Source organism: Clarias gariepinus, chromosome 19 (genome assembly GCF_024256425.1).
Source record: "Clarias gariepinus isolate MV-2021 ecotype Netherlands chromosome 19, CGAR_prim_01v2, whole genome shotgun sequence".
Taxonomy (NCBI): Eukaryota; Metazoa; Chordata; class Actinopteri; order Siluriformes; family Clariidae; genus Clarias; species Clarias gariepinus.
The window spans coordinates 1,713,539-1,741,068 of record NC_071118.1 but is presented as its reverse complement, the minus strand read 5'-3'; the positions used below and the strand labels follow the sequence as shown (position 1 = coordinate 1,741,068).

The 27,530-nt window shown below is 37.4% G+C and overlaps 2 protein-coding genes across 3 annotated transcripts in view; both read right to left on the bottom strand.

Annotated features, from left to right (window-relative positions):
• grk6 (G protein-coupled receptor kinase 6) overlaps window positions 1–14,716 on the bottom strand; it is a 43,167-nt gene extending 28,451 nt beyond the window's left edge. The window contains exons 1-2 of the mRNA XM_053478272.1: window positions 14,560–14,716; window positions 3,906–4,001 (exon numbers count right to left, since the gene is read on the bottom strand). Of these exons, the coding sequence (XP_053334247.1) occupies window positions 3,906–4,001; window positions 14,560–14,611 (148 nt within the window). The 5' untranslated portion in view covers window positions 14,612–14,716. The remainder of the gene's footprint in view (window positions 1–3,905; window positions 4,002–14,559) is intronic.
• A 1,166-nt stretch (window positions 14,717–15,882) lies between these two features.
• arl10 (ADP-ribosylation factor-like 10) lies at window positions 15,883–25,841 on the bottom strand. 2 transcript variants are annotated; one of them, XR_008355785.1, is made up of 5 exons: window positions 25,608–25,841; window positions 21,576–21,750; window positions 21,293–21,468; window positions 18,260–19,169; window positions 15,883–18,194 (listed from the first exon to the last, which is right to left on the bottom strand). XR_008355785.1 is itself a non-coding variant. In XM_053477776.1 (4 exons), the coding sequence occupies exons 1-4, from the start codon at window positions 25,740–25,742 to the stop codon at window positions 19,002–19,004; spliced, it is 654 nt and encodes a 217-aa protein (XP_053333751.1). In that variant the 5' UTR covers window positions 25,743–25,841; the 3' UTR covers window positions 15,883–19,001. The 2 variants fall into 2 exon arrangements, 1 of the variants encoding a protein (XP_053333751.1); XM_053477776.1 differs by having other exon boundaries at window positions 15,883–19,169.
• Between the last annotated feature and the right edge of the window lie 1,689 nt (window positions 25,842–27,530).

The window sequence follows — 27,530 nt, the reverse complement described above, 5'->3', positions numbered from 1 at the left end:
CACACTTTTGGTTTTCACTTCCTGCTTCCGCTGACTTCCAGACTTCGCTTTAAGGTTGGCATAAACGGCTGCATGGGTGTAGCTCCGCCCCCAGACTCGAACTCGGTCATGCCCTCGGCCTTTCATCTCCCACATCAATGCACTCCATTCATTCGGATACAATAAAAAATTTTTTTTTTAAAAACACGTTTTTGTTCTGTGGCGAAGGAGCGACGTTTGAGGGCCGATACACATCTAAACCCCGTGTCCTGTTCGCACCGTGCGCCTCCCAGATAAACCCGACTCCCATTTAGAGGAAATCATATGATGGAGATTTAACTTTAACAGGGATGTTTCAGCCGCCCCTCAGGCTTTCTGCTCAAATACACACACAGCTCCTTCATTTTTTCCACTTACACACACACACACCATTCCTCTTTACTTCATACAGTACTTACACACTCTTAAACACTAATTTAAACAATCTAGAAGTTGAAGGTCTCAGTATAAGCAAAATCTGCGATTATAACAAAAAGTTAAAACAGTTGGCAGCTACAGCGGAACCTCGGGATACGGATTTAATATGTTATTTAATTTGTATTGTGAAACGCATTTTCCCATAGGAAATAATGTAAATGCAGACAATCCGTTCCAGCCACCCAAAAATATTACCAATATTACCGATTTACAACACTATAAACATGTTTTTGCATATAAAAACAATCAAGACGTTTATAAAAGACGTCCACGTAGAACTCAGAACATCTCGACGATGAATCAGGTCAGAAAAGAAAAAAGAAAAAAAGACTGGCTTAAGCGGACACAAAGGCCATATTAGCCCCTCGAATACCCGATCTTTACATCCGTGGCAAACAGAAAAGTCAAATATAAAGTAAAATATGAAATAAACAGACATTAAACCTCACTTAACCTCAATTTATGATTCCTCTTCACACCGGCTGCTTTAAAAACCAAACTAAACTACTTTTTCTTTTGCTACCCTCCTTGCTAACATACTTGGGACCCGTGGTACTGCATCTTCACTAAATCTTACACAAAATGCACAAAAAAAACATGTAAACTCGCTTCTCGAGGGTTTCCACTGACGCGAACAAGTTTTAAACAGCTCTCGGACGTACGCGCAACTTAGCCGACGCTTGTATACCGAGGCAAAATTTCTAGCAAAACCCGTCAGTTCTCAATGCGAAAATTCACGAGACGTAATAAATGCCAAAATTCACTTATCTGGTTTTATATTATGCTGGAACAGGTTCTTAGTGCAAGTAACCCTGCAGTATATTTAAGGTGTTTTTACACTGAACGTGATTAAATTGCACCGCGCCCTCTGTACTTTCCCTGCACATTATTTTCGTTCTGCATACTCGGGTATATGAATATAATTACTTAAGATTACAGAACTTCTTAGGTAACCACTCTTTACATCTGTGGTGAGCAGAAAAGCATCTCAAGAAGTTATTACAAAAATAATTAAAAAACATTCAGGCGGTGGGCTACAAGTGCTTTTGGAGATGGTCTCGGACATCGGGAAACAATCCTCTCAAACAAGAACAGGAAACTGAGGCAACCACGAACACATGATCACCCAACCGGACAGCTCAAGTGATTGGCTGAACTTTATGAACTTTATGGGTCTATTTCATCATCATCATCATCATGTTTTTTTTTTTACTTCAAATAGAACATCTCTGTACGTCTCTGCAGGCTGCTCACTCGCTCACACACACACGACCTGTTTTTAAGAAACTCGCCGAGACTGAGTACCTTCTTTAACCTGTAACTGGAAATAACTTGAAGTAAAGACATCCAATCATGATACTCAGCACCCAGCCTTATATTCTTTCTCACACTCTCACACACACACACACACACACACACACACAAGGCATGCCCTCTTTCTAGGAGTTCACTTTTTCAAGAAAACCCCAGACCCTTTGTGCACACACACACACACACACACTGGGTCCTATGATTCATACAGAAACACACTAACGGCAAGGAAGCGCTTGTGAAAACGTAACCGACCTCCTCTTCCACAAACTTCCTCTCACCACTCTTGGTTTAATCAAGAGTCTCTTGATCTCGGACGGCCGACGCTCTAGATCGGAAACGCGCTTCGATATCGCGCGCGCCGATGAATTTGATATAAACCAATCTGAAGATCGATTGAGGTCTGTTCAAAACAAAACAGGTGGTTCGGGGTTTTTCCTACTCGATTTGGTTTTTGTATTTTGCGCCGCACCTGCGCCATCCATTCATGGAACCGTTCCAGGCCTCCATTGAAAGCCAATGCAAAATATTCACTTTCATTTCCACATGCGAAGAACTGTGATGATGTCTTGCAAGCAGCAGAGCGAACAGCATCGTGCACGACTTCCTCTTTTCGGCCTCGCCGCAGTTTCCTCTCCATGTAACTAAAGCAGACTTGAGCTGTCACAGCATACGGAGTGGAGTTGTTTTTTTTAAACCGTTCAAAAGTACATACAGTAGTTCGTCGTTGCTATCAGTTCCCGAATCTTTAATATCTGGTTTGGATCTTTGTTCCAAAAAATTAAAAATAAAAAAAACAAAAAACACGTCAGTGTCTGACCGCAACGACGTCAAGGAGTTATGTAAATGATGATCTATTAATATTTAATGTAAATGCTTTGGGGTTCAGGACATTTACATTGGAGCACTCGGAGAGCGGCGTTCACCCGCACAGACTCATAGAAATCCTTTGTATCATCCCACGTGAATGGAAAATTTACAAACCCTACAGCTTCATGTCACTTAAAGTTATACGCTGTTTTTTATTTTTATTTTTTTCCTTCTAGTATAACACAATCCAGGATTTTCTTCCGGCTCGGATACCAGATATCATATCAGTGCCATCTCTCTCTTTTTTTGTTTTTTGTTTTTGGATGGAGGAAACTTCAGCCGGAAGGGATTTTCAGGTGCTGAGAGACATCATGTCATGCTCGCCGTTACACACCACCAGTTAGAAAACCACAAACGTCTTTTCCTGCAGCTAACCCCAAGACAACCTGCTTGTTTTTTCCCCAAAAAATTATGATTAAAAAAACAGATCTGAAGTCTCCATATCATAACAAAGTCATTTAAGACTTGAGAAAAAAAAAAAAAAAAAAAGTTTCCATCTTCCTGAGTAAGGCAGTGCAGAGTTGCAAAACTGAGCGTGATGAAGCTGTAACCTCAGAGAGAGAGAGAGGGAGAGAGAGAGAGAGAGAGAGATAACGAGACGGTGCATGTGTGCACCGCTGTGCGCGCTTTATTTTTTTTCGTCTCGGTGCCTAAAATAACAAAAACCGACACTTGTACGAACGTCGACGCAGCAGGACGTTTAATCACACTGTATTCGTGAGTGAGGATCTGCAGCTTATAGACAGTCCTGAAGACGACCCAATCAGCCAGCGTGATAATCAGGCAGAAACGGGTCACGGCCTGGCTCGTGATGAACCAGAATCAGAGTCAGAAGAAGGACTGGCTCAAGAAGCATGGCCACATTAACCACTTGAAGAACCACTCTGTACATCCGTGCTGAGCAGAAAAGCATCCTCGTGAAACCACAAGGCGGGCGGGACACGGCGAGACAGACATCTGTCAGTTAAGAACAGTTGAGAACCTGAAGCTGCAGGGGTCACGGGGTCACAGCATCATCAAGGCAGGACGGATGAAGCGGACTTTAAAGATGAAGATGATTTATATGGACGATTTTATACGACTTTACCACCGTCGTGGGCAGAAAAATCAGGCCGCATCGGATTCCTCTGAGCGTCAGCCGTAAAGAGGAATCCGAGTGGACAGAAATCGGAGATGCTTTTCTGCTCGCGCGTCCGTAAAGAGTCATTATTCGGATAAAATCGCGGCTCATCTTCATGTTCATGACGTTGAGGGAAGCCTGTTTTTACCTATAGTTTGGCGGAGCTCCTCGCACAGACTTATGTGAGGGAACTGAAGCATCTGTTTCCACTTCTTGCTCTTGCCTTTTCGGTTTCCGCCCCCTCCTGCAAAGAGCAAAAGATCAAATTAAACACAGGAACTATATAGGCTGTAAAAGACTATTAGATTAGAAATAGAAAACGCATTTCAAAGAAATTACAGCAGGGGGGTTGAATTCAGAGGTGAGGCTCGTATCAATACACTTCAGCCTATGTGCACTTCCTGGTAGTGTATATTACTGTAAGTAGGAACAATATAGTGCAGCACTGCGGGCCGCCCGCCATTAGGAGCGGAGGAGAGGTTCGACCGGCCTCGGGAACGGACGGAAATAATAATAATAAAAAAAAGAGAACCGTCTGTAGTGAGCAAAGTAACAGCGCGATGGCGATCCCGGACGTGAAAACATCTAAAATCGTTAGACACTGGATGGAAAGAGTGTATTGATGTTTACAGTCCCGACACAAGTACTGTATACTTCCTGATACAGTAATTTATTCGATGGTGCGTTTTAAAAAAAACAAAAAATAAATAGCAAAAAAAAAAAAAAATCACTATTTAATAAATTGAGATATCGTTAGCAGCAGTAAAGAGAATTAGCCTGCCTCTAATATGAAATAATTTAAAATTATTATTTAAAATTTACTTCCTGTTATGGTAAAGCGAGAATAATTTTTTAAAATATTAATTAATTAAATAAATTAAATAAACACAATTTTTCTAAGCAGTGTACCAAAAATAAATAAAATTAAAGAACAATTAATAAAAATACACTCAATATTAAACTGAAAATAATAAAACACTGAGAATTAAAAGAATAAAAATGAATTACAATTCAAAATGACACTTACATTAAATAATTTATTATTATTCAATTAAAAGAAATTAATTCATTAAAATAAATTCTTTCTTTTTCTTATAATTTTTCTAAACAAACAAATTACCATAAATAAAAATCAATAAATCCACTATATGATATCCGTCATTAGGAGCGGCAGTTGAGTGATCTAATAAATTAATAAATAAATTAATTAATTAATAAATAATAATAATTAAAAAAATCCTGAGTAGAGCACTTAAAAAAGCAATCGAATTAAAGAATATTATATAAAAATAATATAAATAGAAAATCAGAATAGTAAATAACATAACCTAGGTAAAGATGTATTTTTTAATGCATTCATTAAAATAAATAAAAACTTTTTAAAGTAAATAATTAATACACAGATTTTCTTTGCATGCATTTAGTGCCATCATATGAAAAAACTAATAATAATTATTATACATTTTTGTCCTAGGCAGGATTTTGATCTTTATGACATCATCAAATTTCGACACTAGCCCCGCACGTGTTTTCTGCCAGACCCAACCCCCTTTAGATCAAATCATAATTCCAGCTCCAATTCAGTTCTGCCTATAATTGAATTCAGGAGCGTGTTAAGTGTAGCTAGCTGTTATTAGGACGATGCAGAGGAACATCGCGTCGGTCTGAGCGAGGCCGTCTAAGTGATTCAACTGTCTGCGCTGGCTGCACATAAATAATTCACGTGTTTCCAGGAACACGAACGCAACAGGGCACGGTGTATGTCACTGATGTTTAGAGAAGGAGAACTTGGCCTCGGAAAACACCCTGTCGACTTTTTCCTTGCCGATGCATATACAAGGATGGTACACGTGAGTGGGGCGTCAGGCATCAAAACGTCTAGGTGAGGTCTGGACGTGAAAACGTTGAGAACTTTTAAATCTGGAGAGCGTTCAGGCTAGAGCTGGGGGGGATGAGAAGTTTCTTAAAGGTGTTTATTAAAAAAAAAATACTAAATAAAAAAAAAACATTACATACGTAGTACAATACACATTAATAAAAGTTTATAAATGTACACTAAAAACATTAAAACAATTAAATGATTTTAAATATCATTATTGATAATGAAATCAAATATATTAATTTAATTGTCTTATATTACATAAAAATATGTATGTAAATATATATAAAAAATTATATATAATCTAAAAACTCTTATCATTTTGATATTTTTGGTCCCCAAATTTAAAAAAGAATATAATTATTTTTTTTTATTTGTAAACATTTTTTAACATCTAACAAGCTGCTCATAAAAAAGCTTTATTATTTTCACAATTACATTAAACAAAAAACATTGCAATATTGACAATATCACAGAAAAGCATTACATAGCCGAATTTATTGCGATATTGATTTCATTAAACTGTTTATGTTTATATTGCTGATAAAAAATAAAAACTATTTCTTATATACAGCATTTGCATAAATTGCAGGTACAGTTATTATTGTTTTGTATTTGGAAATTTCTCTCAGGGTGGACTGGTTGCTAGAAGCGGATAAATAATCAGACGGGATTAAAGAGTCAGACTCAACCTCTCCTACTCCACCCCTTAAGTCTGCAAGCTGGTTTTCTAGATAAAAAGTATTTTTTTAATTTAAAAGTAAAATAATCTTAAACAATCATGCAACAATAGACTTTGGGGGAAAAATTTAGACAATACCACAAGATAAGAGGACTTAAAACAAGACAAAGTGGTTTGTATTTCTATAACTGATAAACTATATGTTTTAAGCCTTACAACAGGACACGCCCCTCAACCCACCCAATCGGCGCTGACCCGAAGCCTGGTGACGCACAAAAGTCTGATTTAAATACGAATGCATTATTTAAATTAAACCAACTAACAAATACAGATGAGAAAGACAGGCGCGGTTCGGGACTTGATTTGAAACAGACACGAGAATCTCAGATGTAGTAATGTATTGACAAATAAAGGTCTGAGAATAAACTGTGGGCGGAGCCTCTGAAGCTGAAACTGCTACAAAGCTTATTGTCTGACTAAACATCTGTCTTAGACATACTATAATAGAATATAGATTAGAATAAAGCAATTTAGTGTCTAATTGAATATTTACGGAAGGATAAAGGAAACAGGAGAACCTGGTAGAAAACCCGACCTGGCACGGGGGAAAACTTGGGGGAACTCCAGAGAGACGATAATCCGAGCTCAGGAATAATCGAACCCTGGAGCACCAAGCAAGTTTGGTTTAAAGCCCGTATTTAACACGACATCGTGTTACTAATTTTAACCCATTCTCCATCAAACCACAGCAAAGAACCTTTAAACAATACCGTTCCAAAATCTTTTCAGTACCACACCACCCTGACTATAGAAATGTAATTGTTCCCCTGTTGAGCCTCTGATGATCTCCTCCAGTCAGAGCGATTCGGTCGAACTCGTTTCCCCGGAGGCTTTGTGAAAGCCTAAGATCAAAGCGTTCGACGTAACAATGATCTTTGTGTTGCGAAACTCGACCCGTGATTGCTTAGACAACCGTAAGGTTGAGCTGAAGAAATGATATGTAATTTGTACAGACTGAACGGAGAATATACGGGCATCCTTTTTTTATACAGAACGAGTGAAATCTGTCTGCTGATGCATTTCCTTTTGAAACAGGAAGTCAGAGTGACTGCAGGTCGACGTGCTCGGCTGCTTTTACGCCACAGCCAGTAGCGAATAAGATAAACTCCACACTGCAAGCTAATCGAAACAAACGTAACAGTAACGTATTAACCTAGCTAAATACGGAAAGTTTGAAAAGTACATGAATGTTTTTTGTGGTCGCTGTGAAAAAAATCCTAAACATCCAATGTTGTGTTTTTCCATAACTCTTTATGTATCGCATTTCAGGTTGAGCTTTTTTATTTTTTATAATCTTTCTGATCAAAATTTATGTAGAGTTAGTCAACAATTTAAGCGTTTGTTTATTTCGTAAAATAAATTTGCGGTGATAAATATATATAATATTGTCAAAATTATCCTCATAGTGAGATTTGTCCAATTATTTCCGGTTGGCCCGAGTACATTTGTACAGCCCTAATACAAATCTAAAAATTAAAACAAATTTACAAGATGAAAATTACAACAATTTAATTATTTAGGTTTTAAACCCTTTTAAGGTTTTACAACATCAATAGAACAAGTTATCTCCTGTTATCGCTTACAAAACTATGAACTTACCTACTGCTGCAAAGTGCTAGAAACCAACTCCATAGATGTTAAATAAAGCTACATTACATTTGATTACGTATAAGAATGAATGTATTGTTACTACAGAAAGTTAACGGGTTAAAATGAATGTATTAATAATAGGGTTGCATGATTTAACATTTTTTTATTACGTTTTACATACTGTAATCTTTAACTATTAAATGTACCATCTGGAATTCAAACATGTTTATCTAGGCTGACACCAAATAGGTGGATAAATTATTAATTAGATAAATTATTATCCTCATTATGGGGATATTTGCCAATATATTTTTTTATTATCTCAAAATTATTGACAAAATGTCCATAAACTCCTGACTATGTGTATATCACCTGTAATAAATTGCAGCCTTTTGCGATTAAATTATTGTCCAGGTTCATATAGCACATTTTTCTGCGATTAATCGCGCAGCACTAAGTCTTACAAACCTAACAATCACGTTACAAACGAACTAGTCGATGCGATCGGATTAATTATTCCTCCGCGATAGCAGTTTAACTGTTTAACCGTCACGTCATTTTGTTGTCGATTAGGGTTACCCGCGATCGACTCCACACACACACACACACACCTCAGACTTCCCATCAGATGCAAACCTTATGCAGATCGAAGCCAAGGATCTTATCGAGGTTACTTCAAAGAGGGAAAAAAAAAAAAGAAAGATTTTTACTCTTCACATAGATCCCTTTCCTAACTTTTTAAATGACCAGTCCAGGTGCAGGACACGGTGGCCTTGTCATGAGGAAAAATGCCTGTCATCAAGGCATGAGAGGGAAAAACAGGGTCAGGGGCTTCGTCCCAAACCACACATTAGTACGGTGCTAAAGAGTACGTTAAAATGGTTTATCAGTTTAGGTTATGTCCTGAATAGCATCGTGAAGTTTTCAGTGGAAATCACATGAATAAGTCAAAGTCATGCACAATCCTTGTAAGATTAGAGCTCATTACTGAGTGTGTGATATTTTACGATTTAGCCCTGGAGCTTGAATGCATTCTGGGAAAAGGGTTTACTATTTTCCCTGTTGTTGTTGCTTGTGCGTGACAAAAGAAAAGCCTTGTAACTAAAAAAAAAAGGGATCTGATGGAAACAAGGAAGTGTTCGCATACGTTGCAGGAAAACCAGAGTAAGAGGATAATCCTTCAAAGTGCACATAATCCTCTATCACTCGAACCGTTTTTGCAATATTGGTCTTCATGGACGTATTTACAATATGCAAATATCCCCCCTAACCAATCACAAAATGTTTTCATTATGAGCTGTGAGCATCTCAGATGTTCCTGATGAGTGTTTTGTGGGTGTTTGATGAATCACCGGACTCACATGATACGACAAACAAATATTTTTGGTCAGATTGATGATGGCGCACCAATTACGGCTTCCCAGTACAATCTTACAATGTAACCCTTTGTATATCGTATTCACATGCAGCCCTAACTGAAGATGAAGCCCAAAAAACAAAAACCACCCATGCAAAATAAAGCGCTATGAAAATCATTCAGATGAACATGCCATGCTGTGTGAGGTTTGCAATTCAAAAAATATGGTCCGCATCAAAAATATTCTAATGACACACGCATATGTCATTATGGAAAGTATGGACAATAATGCAAATAACGTGGGCTGCTTACGCATGCTAAGAAACCGGATTAAATAAGGAAAGCGTCTCCACATCGAGCACTCGGAACATGAGGCTGTATGCGAGAAGCGTGTTTTAGAAAATCTAATTATCAACGATGAAATGATGAGAGGCGTTCAGGACAAACTAGGACTTTTGATTGTACAGAATAACAACACAGTTCTTAGAGTGAAAACTCTTTATTTCTCTATATAATCTCCTGCTACACTATTGCACCTTTCCCAGTGTTTCACTCGTGCTTGGACACCATCAAGGTGGAAAGTTTTCTCAGTACGCCAAAGACTTGATCGGACTGCATGATTCACATCATAAGCTCTGGCCTCCAAGGAACTCCTTTAAAAGGTCGGACATGTACGGAGGACACGTATGGAGGACGCGGCAATAACTCCAAGCCGAGTTCCTGTAACGTGTGGTGTTGATTGTGCGTACAGTTTCCACAGACAAATGCGTTTCTTCCGCAAAGTGCAGACAAGTCATCAGTCGATGTTCAGGGATCAGGCATTCCACTCGATTAAAGTTCATGATTTTCATGGCTGCAGGGGTCTCCGGACCACCTCGGCCGGGATCTTCATTCACAGACGTACGGCCTTCTTTAAAACGTTTGCACCATTCAAATATTTTATGAGCAGCTAAGAGCCTCATCCCTGCATTGTGCTTGAAGTCTATTGTAAATATTAATTGTTTTTACACCTTTATTCACCAGAAATTTCATTACCAGTCCTGATTTGATTTGAAAGCCCCTCTTATTTACAAACAAAGAAAATAAATGAGGTGGTGATTGGTTTTTATACTTTTAGTAATTTATTTTATGCTTTGTAAAAGAAAAATAGAGTGAAGACCCTGTGCGACCCTGTGAAAAATACAAGAAAACACACCCAGCACAAAAATGTACTACCCTTAATAACATGACATGGCCGGATTAAACATTAACGTAAACGCTAATTACAGTTTGGTCAACCATGGAGTTAACAGAGTTTATGAGTTTGCATCCTAAAGATGCTACGGTCATCTGTGGACAGGAAAGAAAAGGCAAGAAAGCAAAATTGATTCCTGTGCCCAGTGAGCGGGTGGGGCATACTCCATCTAATCCGTCAATCAAAGCGATGCTGGTCAATCGTAAGCATCTATGTATGTAGAAGGGGATGGATTGCTCTGTTCTCGGCAAGCCTGGGGGTTTTTGTTTATTATGTGTTTTGTCATTCCAATTTTACGTATGTTTTCGAAATGTTGCTCTTGTGGTGTAGCATTAACTACATGCATTAATAAAAAAAAAAAAAAGTCCTTATAATGACACCTGAGTGTGTGTGTGTGTTTGTGTAAGAGCGAGAGAGAGAGAGAACATTTCAAAAACATTTCAATATGTAAAATTAAAATGACAAAATTAGGGAAGACTAAGTTAATAAACAAACAAATAATCACAGAAGTAATTATGTAAGCAACACTTATAGCAGCACTTATATTTTGTTTTGGTTCGATGCTAGAAAAGGTTGAGATGATAATAAAATGCCAATATTGTAATAAGTTACCATACAATATACTTTTCTAAGATAACACAGATTGTCCTTAAAAAAAAAAGCAGATGCAGCTCATCTGATGTTAGGATTCTGTACAATATTTAAAAAAATAATAATACCTCTAATACAAATCCAGCAAAGAAACAAGACAAGCACTTTTGTTTTATTAACTCTTATTTTGTTAGTTATTTGGTTTTTGTTTTTTATTGTGTTTTTACATATAAGATCCATAGCTAAAGGGTAAGCGCATCAAAAAAGAAACGTTTTTTACAGTTCAAATTGTTCATATGTACTTATTTACAGTACATCTCTCAAATGTATGCTAGTGCAACAATATGAGTGGCTTTAAGGATAAAGTTAATAAAAATAAAGCGTTTAAAGACTTTGTTTGTTTGCGTTTATCCACGTCCAAGGTCAAAACCCTGGTCACAACACTGGTCAAAATGAGCGATGATGTAAAACACCAAAGCAAAAACAAAACAGCACTTCAAATTGATTTGTCTTATATGTAATCACAAACTAATTATTAATAGTTAAAAAGAAATAAAATGTTGGTTCTTTGTAATAAAGGAATTCTTTTCACAGCAAATTCTTAGTTACGAAACCCTAACCGAAACCTAACCCCTGACCCATCCGGTTTAGGATGTTACTCATGTTCTTGTTCTAACAGGGATTAATTAAGAGGATGTGATGCAAGCAGATGCATACTAAGGTGTTGTTGTGAGGACCTTTTAGTATTAATGCATGTAACACACACCAAACTAAATCTCCCGTGCAGAAGGAAAGAAGGGGGAAATGGGTGTTTTAGTTGTTTGTTTTTTTCAATAATTAATATTCAAAGCGTTTGTAAAAATTTACTTATACTAGCCTTTTGCTGATCCCCACTAAGATGTAACATGCACTTTTTGTTTTAATGCACCACAAACTAAGTCTAACCTGCTGAAGGAAAGTAGGACGAAAATAGCTGTTTTTAGTTTAGTTTTTTATTATCGTTATTAAAAGCTCTTGTGAAAGTATACTTAATGAATTGTCTTAACTTAAGAAAAGTAACAAAAATTTCCTAGTAGGGATAAGGATGTCCTCATATTGCCAGAACTGTCAGATATTTCTATCGCTTCGACCCTATCATGTGGTCACACACACTCGGGTGTCATTCTGAGGAACTTTTTGTGAGGACCTTTTTGTATAAATGCATGTAGTTAATGCTACGCCACAAACTACATCTAACCTGCAGAAGGAAACAAGAACATAAAATAAATTCCCCCAAAAATATACTCTTTTTTATTAACTTACGAGAAAAAAAAAATTCCTTATTGGGACAAGGAAAACGTCCTCACACTGCCAAAACAGACAGATATACCTAGTCTTTTGGTGATCCCCACTAAAAACATCTCTCTCTTTCTCTCTCTCTCTCTCTCTCACACACGCATGCACACACACACACACACACACTCAGGTGTCGTTATGGGGACCTTTTTGTGAGGACCTTTTTGTGTTAATGCATGTAGTTAATGTTACACCACAAACTAAGTCTAACCCACAGAAGAAAAGGAAGAACAGAAAATTCCTTTTTTTAAATAAAAAATCCTTGTAAAAATATACTTAGCATATTAACTCATATCAAGTTAATAAAAATCATATTAACTTGAGATTTGTTTTTACATGTAGGAACAAGGAAAATGTCCTCACATTGCCAAAAATGTTCTATATCCTTAGCCTTTCGGTAAACCCCAACTAAGATAGAAAAACACTCTCTCTCTCTCTCTCTCTCTCTCTCTCTACACACACACACACACACACAAACAAACTCAGTTGTAGTTATGAGGACCTTTTTGTGAGGACATACTGTAACTATGAATGCGTATAGTTAATGCTACACAACAAACTAATTCTAACCCACAGAAGGAAAAAAAGACAAAAATATATATATATCCCCTACTTTTTTTAATTAAAACTTATGAAAACATACTAATATATTAATTTAAGAAAAAACAAATGCTGTTAGGTGTCATTCTGAGGACTTTTCTGTATCAACACAGAGGTTAATGCTAATATAGTTGATGCTACACCACAAACTAAATTAAAACTACAGAAGGGAAGAAAGACAAAACAGCTTTATTATTATTATTATTATTATTATTTAAACATATTAGTAAAAATATCCTTATAAATTATATTAACTTAGGCAAAAAATAGTTTTCCTTTTAGGTACAAGGAAAATGTCCTCAGATATTTCTAGCCTTTTGGTGATCCCCCACTTAGTTGTAAAAACATTCTCTCTCTCTCTCTCACACACACACTCTTTCTCTCTCTCTCTCTCTCTCTCACACACACACACACACACTTTCTGAAGGCTAAAGCAGGAAGCGATAATGAACTTCTGCTTGTTCCTTCATATCATATATTGCTAGTTAATATTCCGTTAGCAGTTTCAGTTTTGAGGACAGATGTCCGCTTTTAATCTGTTTAAACCATCCAAAACTAGCAACCTACAAGTAAAAGTGGACGAAATTATGTGAAAGTGAAATTAAATGACTTGTTTCCGGCAGAGTAAAAGAAAGAAAATAACAAAACAAAAAAACAGCCAGAAGTACTGTAACGTTCACTGTTAGCATGATGCTAGCATAACGTTCACCACACAACAGGAAAGACGGATAATTAATAACAACTGTCGCTATTTCAAATGATTATAAACCCCCCTCGCCCAAATACAAATGTTTTAGTTTGACATTTCAGGCAATAAAATGAGAAAGGAAGGGAAATCTAATAAGAACGGTGTATATATATGAATATATACATTCTGTGTAAAAAAAAAAAAAAAAAAACACGGCGTTTTAGATAATGTCAAAGCTATCACGGAGGAAGGGTTCGTATTGTCATTTATGCCAACATTTTAAGTGTTTTATGGTTTAGCAGTGTCACAGAAACGGGGCCTTATTTGTTTAATGGGTGATTTAGTGAGCTTTTGGGATGAACACTGAGCTCGCTGCGGTGTGACTGACTGACAAGCGGCCCCGACTGAGACCGTGTATATATGCATACTACATACTTCCTTACTAACACCTAGAGCAGGGGGAAATAGTGCGCATCCTAACGCGCGGACCTGACGTACTGTTTAGTGCGCATGTATGCAAAAGCGCTCGAGCTCGGACCTAACCAGGCTTTTGATGATAATTTCCTAAAGGTTAGGGCGCGCGCGTACAGCGCATGCGTGTTATATTCAGGGGGAAATATATCTCTATAAGTCTAGATCTCTATATATCTAATATAATAACCCCGAAATGCAATTGTGGCACCCTGGTGTTATATGGTTGCAGCTGTTTCCGAGCCCCCTGCTGTCGGGTGCACGAGGGGTAAAAGTGTAGAAATGATCCAGAATAAGATGAGTTCTCATCCCTACCTTCTCTCGCCTTGAGCAGCACGGTGTTGGCTACGATGTTCTCCAGCTCCATGGTGTGTTTTTTAGTCCTGGGTTGCAGCAGGGCACTGCAGGCCCAACCTCGTCGCCGGGTTGGCACTGTCTCTCTATGTGTGTGTGTGCGTGTGTGTGTGTGTGTCCTCCCTGACTCCTCCCCACAGTGGAGCAGTCTAACCCTGAGTGACTCTCCCCTATCCTTTTTTCTTTCTCTCTCTCTCTCTCTCTCTCTTTCCCTTTTCTTTTCTTATCTTTTTTCACATTTATTTTTTGTTCTTTCTATTTTTTTCCAAACTATCTCTCTCCTCCTACAATCTCTCATTGCTTCTACTCAAACTGCTCTTGAAATGTATATTTCCTTTCAGACTTGGACAGAAGGGGCGCTGTGTAGGGATTTGATCCACACCTCTGCTGGTGCTTCTGCTCATATACCATGCACATACTGTTTTCCCCTAAATTTTTTTGTCGTTGATAAAAAGCATCAACTGTGCATGATATACTGTATGTGGTTCAGGGGTGGCGTCACTAGGTTATACAGGAGGGCATGGGTTCTTTTCTTAAACAGCAGCGCCATCGTGTGGTAGATAAGCTAAAATAGAAAAAGCAAAAGGAACTCGAAAGACTTTATTTGCCATTTTAAGTTCAGCCTTTGTCTTTGATATACATTAATGCACAGTGAAATTCTTTCTTTGCATATCACAGCATAACTGGGTCGAGTGCAGGGTCAGCCATGAGACATATTATGGAAATTATTTATTAATGAGAAATGTATTAATTTCTTTTTGTTTTTTGGTAAACTTGTTTAAAAAAAACGACAAAAAAACGTTTGACTTACATTATCCACTTTAATCTCTTAGATGAACTTTAGTTTTATTGTGTTTATTATATTTTTATCCATTTATATTTCTGTTTGTTTTAAAAATTCATTTATTTCTGTTTTATCCTCCTAACTCCTTATGCAGTCTATCCACTATATATATGTATTTTACGTTGCCTGGTGAATTTGTTTAAATGTATTTGTTTAAATTGTAAACGCAATCGCAATTTTAAAAATACTAATGAAAAAAATTGCTGCGCAGTGACGTAATCAACACGCGACCTCCCTTCATGACGTTAAAAGCGTGCGACAGGATGATAAACTGTATCTGATTTTTTTTTTTTTGCCACCTAGCGGTTAGTAACTGTCACTGCAAGCTTTAGCCTCGTGTGCGTTTGTGTGTGTACAGTTCTGTTCATAAGTTTACACACCCTGGCAGACTTTTAAGATATGTTCCATTCTTTAAAGTAAACACTAGCGACCAGGCCAAACGCATTTCTTTAGTTTTTAATGAGTTTCAAATCCAACAAAAGCCAGCACAGAACAGGACAATCATTTAACAAAATATGACATTCATGAAAGTTATTAGTTAATCCCCACCAAAAGTTTGCATAGCCCTAGTTCATAATCCTGTGAGTGTAGCATCGATGTGTGGTATTTTTGTAATAGTTGTAAATGGGACCCTTTATTTCCTTATAAATCCGTCCCGTCTTCTTCGCAAAAAACCCTCCAGGTCCAATAAAACCCGGGGTTGTCTGGCATAAACCACACTTTTTGAGATCTCGCCAAAGCATCCCAATGATACTGAGATCCGGAGATTACGATGGTATCACCAGAACCTTCACAGAAGTCTGTTGTGTCTCAGAAACCCAAGTGCTCAGTACGTTTTTTCTAAAAATCATAAATATTCTGGGCGGCATGATTAGGCTAATTGGCATTCCCAATTGGTGTGTGAATGAGCGTGTAAATGTCTGTGTCTGCCCTGTTATGGATTGGCGTACCATCCAGATTATACCCCGCCTCGTGCCCTAAGTCTCCTGGGATGGGCTTCTGGACCCTGTATACAGGATAAAGCGATATAGTCAATGAGTGAGTGAATGATACACATTATACTGATTGATATGAACATTACCAGCAGATCTGTATTTTTATGTGTTAAGCTGCTACACGATTGGCTGATTGCATGATTGCATTAAACAGCAAGTGTTCATGTCTGCACCTCAGTGTCTGCTTATGAGCTAAATATCAGATTTCTTTTTCATCTGTTATGAGCAGTAATCACTGCACTCCACTCCAGGCATTCCCAAAATATATTCTATTCACTTACAAACGTCTTAAAAACAGTGCTTACTATTTACAACATCACAAAGTTTAAATAACACACATACATACATGCACGCATACATTCATACATACATACATACATACATACATAACACTGTAAACGTGACTTACAGTACACACAAAATGTGAGTCATCAAGCTTCCACTGGTTAAACTGGTAGCTGGTTAAATATTAACATAATATCAGTAGGTCAATATTGCAGCGTTTCTGTAAATCAGTAGTACTGTGCTTATGGAAGGGTAAACATCACTGTGTGTGACGAGAGTTGTTATAGCTTACATAATAAAATGGTATTTGTACAATAGGGCAACTCCTTCGTGACATAAAAGTAAAGATTAGAAAGGTGTCTGAGGTATCAACTGTGAAAACAGATTTCGTGCAACATATAAACTAGAAAACTAGCTAGAAAAATAGCGTGCATATATATATGAGCGTCCCACAAATGCAGATCCTGTAGTATGTAATATACGGCTATGCAGAACTGGAAGTGTTTGTGTGGCAGCTTGGGAAAACCCTTCAAATATTCAGATTCCATAATATAGCTATATGTACATTGTAGTTTCAAAATCAGTAGCTACTGTACAATCGTCCCTGAACTGAAACAGGTCTTTTTTTATGCATAAAATCAGATTACACCCAGGTTCCAAAGAGGGAAACTTGCAGGACAATGGTGCAAAATTAGGAGTGGTGCCAGGATGGGAGGGGCATGCAGGCAAACATCCCCTGAAAATCAGAACAACACTATAGCTGAGAACTGTCTGAAACATATTTAAATGTGGTCGGTGAAAAATCATGAATGGAGATCACTTAAAACCAGTGTTGGGTGTAAATTGTTACAAAGTAACACCTTAGAGTACCTGGATTACTTTTTTAATGTAACGAGTAATCGAACGCGTTAGGTCCGCCATTTATGTACTTATTTAGTTATATTTTCAAAAATGTAATCCGTTATTTAGACAATTTATGTAATCCGTGAGCCAGACAGCAGTCATTCCGTTAGTGTGTGTCTGTGTGTGTGTGTAAAAGTCGTCCTACAACCCCGCCCCAATAACCTTCCCCCTTTCTTATTCCTGCTGTTAGTAGTTAACAAATTATGGGCCAAACTTCGCTGAGTGATGATGGTAGAATAATTATAAAGGTCTTGACTAAAACAACATGAGTTTTAATTTTCTGCAGCGAAAAAAGTACTCAAACTAGTTACTTTTATCAGAAGTTAATGCTGTAATGTAACTGATTACTTATAAATGACAGTAATTTTGCCCCAACACTGCTTAAAGCACTTTAGCACTGTGAAGTCGCATGGTAAAAATGTTCTTAGAATTCAGACCTATGTCTAATAGTGAAAGTAAGAGCAGTTCCATACACACACACACACAATGTGATGAGAACTCGCAGGATTGGAATAAACAGCTGTGTGTCCATAAAAATAAAGAGGTTAGTAAGACTCATCAGAAAAAGGCTGTAGTTTGAGAGCTAGGGAGCATGAAGATCGGACTTTGGAGTGATGGAAAAAGGTCATGTGACCTGATGAGTCCAGACTGAGCCTATTCCAGAGTGATGGGCGTGTCAGGGTAAGAAGGGAAGGACATGAAGCGATGCTCCCATCATGCATAGTGTCCACTGTACAAGCCTCTGGAGACAGTGTTATGATCTGGGGTTGATCAGTTACTCAGGTCTAGACTCAGTAACGTTATGGGGCAATAAAATGAAGTCAGCTGACCACCTGAATGTACTAAATGACCAGGTTATCACATCTAGAGAGTTTTTCTTCCCTGATGGCACGGCCATATTTCAGCACTCCAAGTGTTAAGAGCGGTTCTCAAATCAAAGCTAGAGGCGCTGGAATGAAATATTAGACTGTGTGACTTTTTTCTGGCCAGGAATCCGATATGAAGCGATTTGAAGGTCATTCTACCAGTATTGCTCTGTCTCAGTCATGTGACCAGTGTTTTTTTTTTTTTTTTAGCCTCCATATTTGTGACCGTTAGCAAGGTCAAGAATAATATATTTTTTTAAATCACTGCATTAAAGTATATTATTAACATAAAAGCCTTGGAATCTTTCCAAAATTTATCCACTGCAATATCCGATGGGTTTTCCCAGTCCACCACGCAAGATGATTACACAGATTATAATAGTTTGCAGTATTGTGTAGAGAACAATAAAATGTTCCTGCTTTCACTCCTCACAGTCCTCATTATATCAAACCCTTTGATTGTAACGAGCTTCTTCATCCTGAGACTTCACACTTATCCGTAAGATCAGGCTAGTTCTGATCAGACTCTAATTTGATGAGCAGATCTTGAAGTTCTTGGAGACTGCAGGATTCCCCCACAGAGCTGAGCTGGAGAAGGAAGAGCTTCCTCTGATCTGGTACGGAGCCCAGAGAGAGAGCGTCACGCAGCTTAGACACGCTTACAGCGTCCAACTTGTCCTGAAATGACAGGAAACACGGCGATCACTTGGGGCTGAGCCGTCAGACGAGAAGCTTGGAACTGAGAAATTCTCTTTTTTCAAACTTTTCTCATGGAACAAATCACAATCTATAACGGTGGTCATTTTAAAGAGCTGCCTAATTCATTATTGTGTCTGATATTCATTAAAGATTTATTTTCATTTATTATACTGTAAATACGTGTGATTGTTATATATGTTTATCGTGTCTGCGTCGTTATTTACTGTTTCCAATGATTGCAGAAGAATAATTGCATGCCTTTAAAGAAAGCAACATGTTACATGACAGACCAGCTTTCAGATTTTAACAGGGGAAAAAAACTAATGTAGGCTCCTGGGTTTTGCATGAGAATAGAACGCAAAGTTACCGAAATAACCTTGCCATATTCTCCAGCACACTCAGTAAAACCTAACAGCTGTTTTAATTACAGTATACAACTGCACACATCTGGATCTAACATCACTGATTATTTTTAAGTATTCGTTTATATAAGTATACTCTATTCATTTTCCATCCAAAACCCAGGAGATTACATTAAACATTTTTTTTTTAATTTCCATTTGGAAACTGGTGTGTCATGTGGTTTGTTGCTTTCTTTACAGACATGCAAATATTCTTCTGTAGTGTTATTTATTTTGACATCTTTATGTTAAAGTTATGTTTACCGCAGACATGATAAACATATGTAACACCATTGGAGTATCTGTATTTACTGTGCATACAGGGTGGGTGAAAAGTAACTAGCAATAAAGTCCAAAATGTTTAATACCAGTTAATTAAAACAAATTGTACATGTACTTTACTACATAGGAAAATGAAAGCAAGTATTTAAAGGTCAATGTGAATGGGCGGCCACTTCTTCTTGCATCGTTGAACGCACCTGTGGTCATCAGCTTTGCATGACAATTTTTAGAATGCAACACTACGTGCTGCGATCGTACTGTAGCTCGCTCATGAACAGTCAACCGGTTGGCCATCTTTGCCGATGCCTGTACTATCGACACTGGAAATTTTAAGTCCTATTTAAAGAAAGCTTTTATTACGACTCTACAAGTTCTATAGCCATTCAATATTGCCTAGTTCATATTCCCCCACCCTGTATATATACACAGTGTGATACACACTACCTCTCAAAAGTTTGGGATCACTTTTGGGTTTTGGGATCACCTTGGGAAATGTTATTGTTTTCCAAGGATCACACACAAAAATGGAATTGCGAAAACATTGCGAAACATTGCGAAAATTGATAAGGCGGGGAGTTCGTACAGTATGCAGAGGTACCGCTGTATCTACATACCTGCACCTTATAATTTGCACAATGCCTGTATTTTGCACTGATACCTACCTACTGGTACATGCTAAACTGCATTTCGTTGCTGAGTACCTGTACTGTACTATGCATGGACAATAAAGTTAAAACTACCTACCTGCCTACTTAAGATAATAGGGTGCCTAAGACTTTTGCACAGTACTGTATATTGATAATCAAGTGTCCTAATGCACTTTACTACTGTACATGCAACATGGCAGTGGATACTTTCCTCTACATTGGACTATGTACGGTAGCTAGCTAGGTGAATTACTTACAGTAACTAGTTATGTTATTGGACAACCAAGAAGTTATGCTGCCTTAAAGTTGTCTTGGAAATATCAGGACTATGACTTATGGTAAGGAGAAAGATGATGTGACTGATAAACTAGGATCACAGAGTTATGACAGGAATCAGTATCATTTTAGTTGGAGGTGTAAATCACAGCTGAAGGAGACAGTACAGGTGTTTTGTACTCTGGATTTTGTTTAATACACAATCCCCCTAAGATCCGGAGTGTCTACTAATAAATATGTTATAAGTGAGTATAATTTATATGATTATAATATGAGTTATGAAAGTAAAATCCACAGATGTATGGCCTTCTTTGAAACTTTTTTACCACTCCAATGTTTTACCGCGGCTAAGAGTCTCACCACCATAGTTTGCTGTCAACTGTCAATCAATTTTACGCCTTCATTCACCAGAAATTTTTGACTTGAACGCCCCTCATAGTTCCTTAGACTCCTGTGATGTATGTAAACATTTGCTGGATGCTGCTGCACTGGTTACCTGTTTGTTTCCCAGTATTACAACTGGAAGCTGTGCGTCGATGCTGAGAAGTCGATGAAGTTCGTTTTTAGCCAGCGGGAGTCGTCTTGTGTCCGAGGCGTCCACCACGTACATCAAGATATGTGCTCTTTTCAGGAAATCGGCCCAGTACGCACGCAAGTCCTCACCACCTCCAACTGAGAAGATAACACAAGCCTGATCTTTCAACTAATGATCAGTAAAATAAGTATTTAAGAAAAGGAAAAGGTGTAGGACATGATCATTAAGCAAACTTGAAGCGTACTCTCTAGAAAGTCGAATTCGCAGGCGGGAGTGTGGAGGCGGATGAAGTTGAAACCACGCGTTGGGGTGCACTTTCTTTTGCTAGACGCCCCGTTTAGCTGCTGCAGTACGCTGCTCTTTCCTGCACCGTCCAAGCCGAGGACGAGGACCTGCCTCTGTCTGCGCTCTTCTTCCTCCTGATTACACGTTTAAAGATAAATAAAAACTCCTGAATAAGTTACTCTAACATTATTCAGTCATTCATTCATTCTTTATCCCATTTACTACACACACACGCGTTAAACAAGCCATTAGGGAAACCCGCACAGAGGTGGACAGAATATGGACAAATTTTAGGTTTGGTTAAGCTGGGGGACAAAAATATACAAATGGAACACTGCTGTTTTTTGTCTGGTTTTTGTCTAACTGGCCTCTGTGCAGTGGTAAAGTGCTCGCCCTATCATCCCACGTGAGTTCGATTCCCGGGTAACGCTGTTACCTCTCGCAGCCGGAGGTCTAGAGAGAGCTGATTGGCCGATCTCTCTCAGAGGGGAGGGATGAGAGGTACTTCGTGCTCCCACATTAATCATGGCTCTACAGCCAATCAGGAGTGCCTGTGAGCTCGCAAGCGGAAGAAACGGATAGCGCTTTCCTCCGAGTTTGTTCGAATAGATGTGGCCGGCTGGCGTCACGTAGTTCGGAGGAAACATGTGACAGTCTTCGGCCCTCCCGACTGAGTGGTAGTAGTAGCCTTAATGTGGAGCCCCCTAGTGGACGACGCGACTAAATTAGGGAAAAAAATCATGGAAAAATCTAAAAAAAAAAAAAGATGATGACAGATGATCAGGCGGATGATTAGTATACTGCTGATGCTAAGTGGTTGGACCAGACGAGAGGGGAAATGAGGTCGCGGCTGAGGTTGTTGCATAAACAACCAGTTTTTAAATTGTATCTTTAGGCACTTTGCAGCCTGTCACAGTAAAACATTTGTTCCCGTTTTATTTAATTCAATTTACATACTTTCATTTAATTAAATATGGAAAAATGAAAAGGGGGCTTAATACTTTTGAACAGTACTGCATAAGAAATATTTTACAACAGTTAGTTGCAACAGAGTAATCTGATTGGACAAGAGCCGTTCCACGTATAATCAGCACAGAGATGTTTAACTATACGTATCACTTGTCATTACACTATATCAGTTAGTCATACACAAACTGTGGGTCACAGCACTTCCAGCAAAAAAAAAAAAAAACATGTCTGATGACGTTATGTCATCTTAACACGCCGTCTCTGCAGTAATCGCTTCTTAGCCGTTCCTGAATTGCCTCTATGTTGTATTATTAACGCCTAAGGTGAGCTACAAAGATAACTAGCTTCTAACCATAGCTGTGATGACTTCAGCATTCAGGCTGTGCCCTCATGTCTTTGACCGCATCACAGCCGTGCTGATATCCAGCACAACAGCACTCGCTCTCATGGAATATTCCTTATATCATATTATATTACGATACATTAATTAACATGACATTATATTAAATTGTACATATAATAAATCATTTGTACCAAAACTTAAACACTTTGCAGGATGCCTTTGGTGCAAGTGCTAGAAATGACCTATGAAATGTTGAACATGTTGCTGTGGTTTGTTTGAAATGAACCCAAGACCAACATTTTCAAAAAGAGCTGTGATCTGTTTTGTGGAACTTTCCCAGCCTTGCAAAACAGTGCAGTCGTAACAAAGTCTGGGCTCAAACAGCCTTAATGTGCATCTAGTAAAATCTTTATTTTCTCCAAATTCCCAAATCTCCCATCCAGCATTTTTCAACCCACACTGAATTTAGCAAAGCAGCAGTTACAGTATATAGCCTTATTTCCCTTGTGTAACACGTAGGAGCTTTACATCCTAAATTAGATTTGTCAAACCGTATGGTTTCAAATTTCTGTTTCAGCAAGTTTATTAAAAGGTTGTTACTTTATATAACAACGTATCGCTTTAAGTTAAACAAAGAACAAATGTTTTTCAACAATCACAACTGGCAAGTACTTCACTTCCTCTTTCCTGAAGTGAAGCAAGCACAATATATGTCTTTCTGGTTTGTTTGTTTTTTTTATTTCTCATTTTTGCAGACTGCAGCTCATTTACAGACTGCTCCTTTCTCTTATGCACTCTTACAGAACAGAGTCACGACACTACTGAATTTAACATGCCTGATCCACTTCATCAGCTAATTACTGCAGCGATTACAGTGTGTGCTGAATTTAGCGCTGGGCCCGATTTTATAACAAGATTAAAAGAGTAAAAATAGGGTCGTTAAAAAATACAATATTATTCTTGGCAGCTGATTGCTGATATTCCTTCAAGCATTTTTGTACTGAAACTTTTTTTTCAATTTAATTTATCTGTGCCAATGACTCTGACTTCATCTAATTAAATAGGCATACATTTACATATTTAATAAAACCAGAAAAATAGTATTTTGTCTAATGTCTTCGATATTTATTCCACTGTAAAGACATTGTCGTGCCTTTTACAGGAAAATTTTCTTGACTATAATTTCTTTATTGTTTAAGTAAGAAAATAAAACACAATGATGACATGCTGTAATAGGAAAGCTATCCACAGTGGGCTGTTGTGTATGTACACAGTGCATCTTTAAAAATTTTAATATCATGAAAAACATAATTACTTTTGATAATTTTATTTAAAAAGTGAAACTTATATATTCTAGATTCACTACCCATAAAGTGAAATATTTTTTATTTTGATGATTATGGTTTAAAGCTAATGAAAACTATAAATTCCAGTATTTCAGACAGTACTGTGTCTTGGTGTGGTTCAGTATGTGCACAAGTATGGTAAGCTACAGAAGGTTCTGTATCAAAGCATATTCATCTGCATCCGTAGGGAAGATTGTCAAGCAAAGCCAATTGCTTATCTGCTGGTGTTGGTCCCCTGTGTTTTATCAAGTCCAAAGTCAATGCAGCTGTTGTGAGCACTTTATCCTTCCATCAGTTGAAAAGATTCTGATTTCCTTTTCTAGGAGGACTTAGCACCTGCACCCAGTGCCAAAACTACCACTAACTGGTTTGCTGACCGTGATATTACTGTGCTTGTTCGGCCAGCCAATTCCCCCGACCTAAACTCTATAGAGAATCTGTGGGCCATCATCATGACGAAGATGAAAAACACCCGACCCAACAATACATCCGAGCTGAAGGCTGCTATCAAAGCAATCTGGTCTTCAATACTGCCTCAGGCTCTTCACCTCCATGCCATGTCGCACTGTTGCAGTAATTCATGCAAAAGGAAAATTTCTGTATTCTGTAAATCATTAATCGACTGATGATAGATAAGTATTCTAATATTCTGAGATAGTGGATTTTTTATTTTCATGAGCTGTAACCCATAATCATTGAAATAAAAAAGAGCTTGAACTATTTCACTCTATATGTATTGGATTTTTAATGAGGAATCATAAATTAAGATTAAGTGAGGTTTAATGTCTATTTATTTCATATTTTACTTCATTTACATGTATTTTCTAAATGGTATGATTGTTTTTATATGCAAAAATATGATCATAGTGTTGGAACTATTTTTAACACTTAAAATATTTTTGGATGGCTGGAACAAATTATCTGCATTTACATTATTTCCAAATTCGTATGCCGAGGTACAGCAGTATCTGAAACTATGAGGAAGGCTTAAGCTCCGCCCACTTCACTGTCTTGTATCATATATTTTTAAATGACAGCGAGATTTGGAAAGGGGGTAAAATTGTATTCATTTCAACTTAAGGTAAATTTGTTCCTAAATTTAAAAGATCAAAGCCATTTCATGGGTCCGTTAATGACGTCAGAAAGTGAAACTCACCTGCCAAAGTGTAACAGATGTCCAGAACATAATAAATTTTAAACAGTACAGTGTTAACATAGAGTTCATTATGTAATAGTGCGATTTGAATACGAGTGAAGAACATATTATTATTATGATTATTATGATTATTATTGTTGTTGTTGTTGTTGTGATAATAAAGTAAGGCGCACAGACCTCTTTAAAGGCGCAGTAGTTTTCCGGTGCCCACACTCTCCTCCTGTAGAACAGGTTTATGGTTATAAACACGGCGGCTCCGAAGGCGGCGGCGGCGGCCATTAGAGCCACGCGCACATGCCGGAGCACGAACATGTCCGGTGCGCGCGAGATCGAGCGAACACCCAGCAGGAGACAGGACCGGCAACAACAACAACAAGACCGGCGGCAGCAACGACTCGCGCTCGGCTGCTATTTGCAGGACCACGTGACCTTCGTGTTTGCGTCCTTGCGTGTGTGTGTGTGTGTTCTCGCGCAGTGGCCAGAGAGCGGCGTGCTGCGCGCGCAAATCACCTGCGCTGGCAACAAAAACGGGCAACAGAACTTCACCTGTTCCACGATACGATTATTACGATTATATACGAGTTATTCGAGACATTTGACATATTTTTATAAATATATTATTATATGTTTGGTACATAATATTATATTATAATATTGGTATTATATATATTGTTATCTTTTTTATATTATCATTATATATAACATTTGATGTTTTATATTATCGTATTTTATATTATTAGGATATTATATTTTTTGTTTTCTTTTTATCTATTTAATATTTGTATAAAAATAATAATATATATTATATTTCTATGTTTTATATTATATTATGGTTTATATATATATATATATATATATATATATATTGTTTATATATACTGTATATTGTTTATAGTTTATATACAGTATATATTTAAATATTTTTATAAATATATTATTATATTTATATTTTTATTATACTATATTATTAGTGATTTGCACCACCAGGTTCTGGGTTCGATTCCTGCCTTGTGCTCTGTGTGTACATTGGAGTTTGCATGTTCTCCCTGTGCTTGGTGGTTTTCCTTCGGGTACTCCGGTTTCCTTTCACAGTCCAAAGACATGCAGATTAGTTTCATTGGCATAGTGTGTGAAAGAACATGTGTGTGTGTGTGTGTGTGACCGGACGATGATGATATATTAATAGTATTTTTGTATATTGATATAATCTTATATCACTTTATATATTTATATATAAATTGTGTACCAAAAATTGTGCATTATCTTAAGACGTTCTAAATATCATTTGCACGATTTCACGTATTAATGCACATGATTCCCAGACACATCATGTGTCATTCACATGAAATTGTGTTACCTTTAGACATTTTGAATATTATTCGCATGTTAATATACGTACATATAAATGTATATGATTTCCATACGCTTTACATATGATTTACATAAAATTCTGCTACTTTTACACATTTTAAATATAATTCGTACAATTTCACGTATAAATGTACGTGATTTCCAGACACTTCACGTTATTATCGTTATACTTTTACACATTTTGAATATTATTTGCATGATGTCACTTGTGAAGAAGACATGAAATAATGTGATTTTTAAATTTTAATTTCACATATTATTCTTATGATGGTGTGTATGATTAACATATAAAGACGCACAATTTATGTTAATTACATCATATCATATGTGAAAAAAAATACATTAACACATAAAACGACATGATTTTTTAGACAATCTACAAAATATTCCTATGATGACCCGTGTAAAAAAACATACCGAACATGTGAACTTTACATGATGTCAATGAAAAACAAATGAACATGTGATCACATTATTCACATGATTATCATACAAACACGTGACACTGTGTTATTTTTAGAAAATTAACATACTATTCACAGGATGTCATGTTTTTATTGGGTTTGTCGCATACCATACTTAAAATACCACCCCTCCACCCCACCCACACACAGACACATTCTCCTGATGCCATGTGATAACTTTACAAACCACAAACATGAAGTGTATGTGATTTCTCTGTAAAAGATAGCACCAAATGTTGAGTCAGATCCGCAGTAAGTAAATACT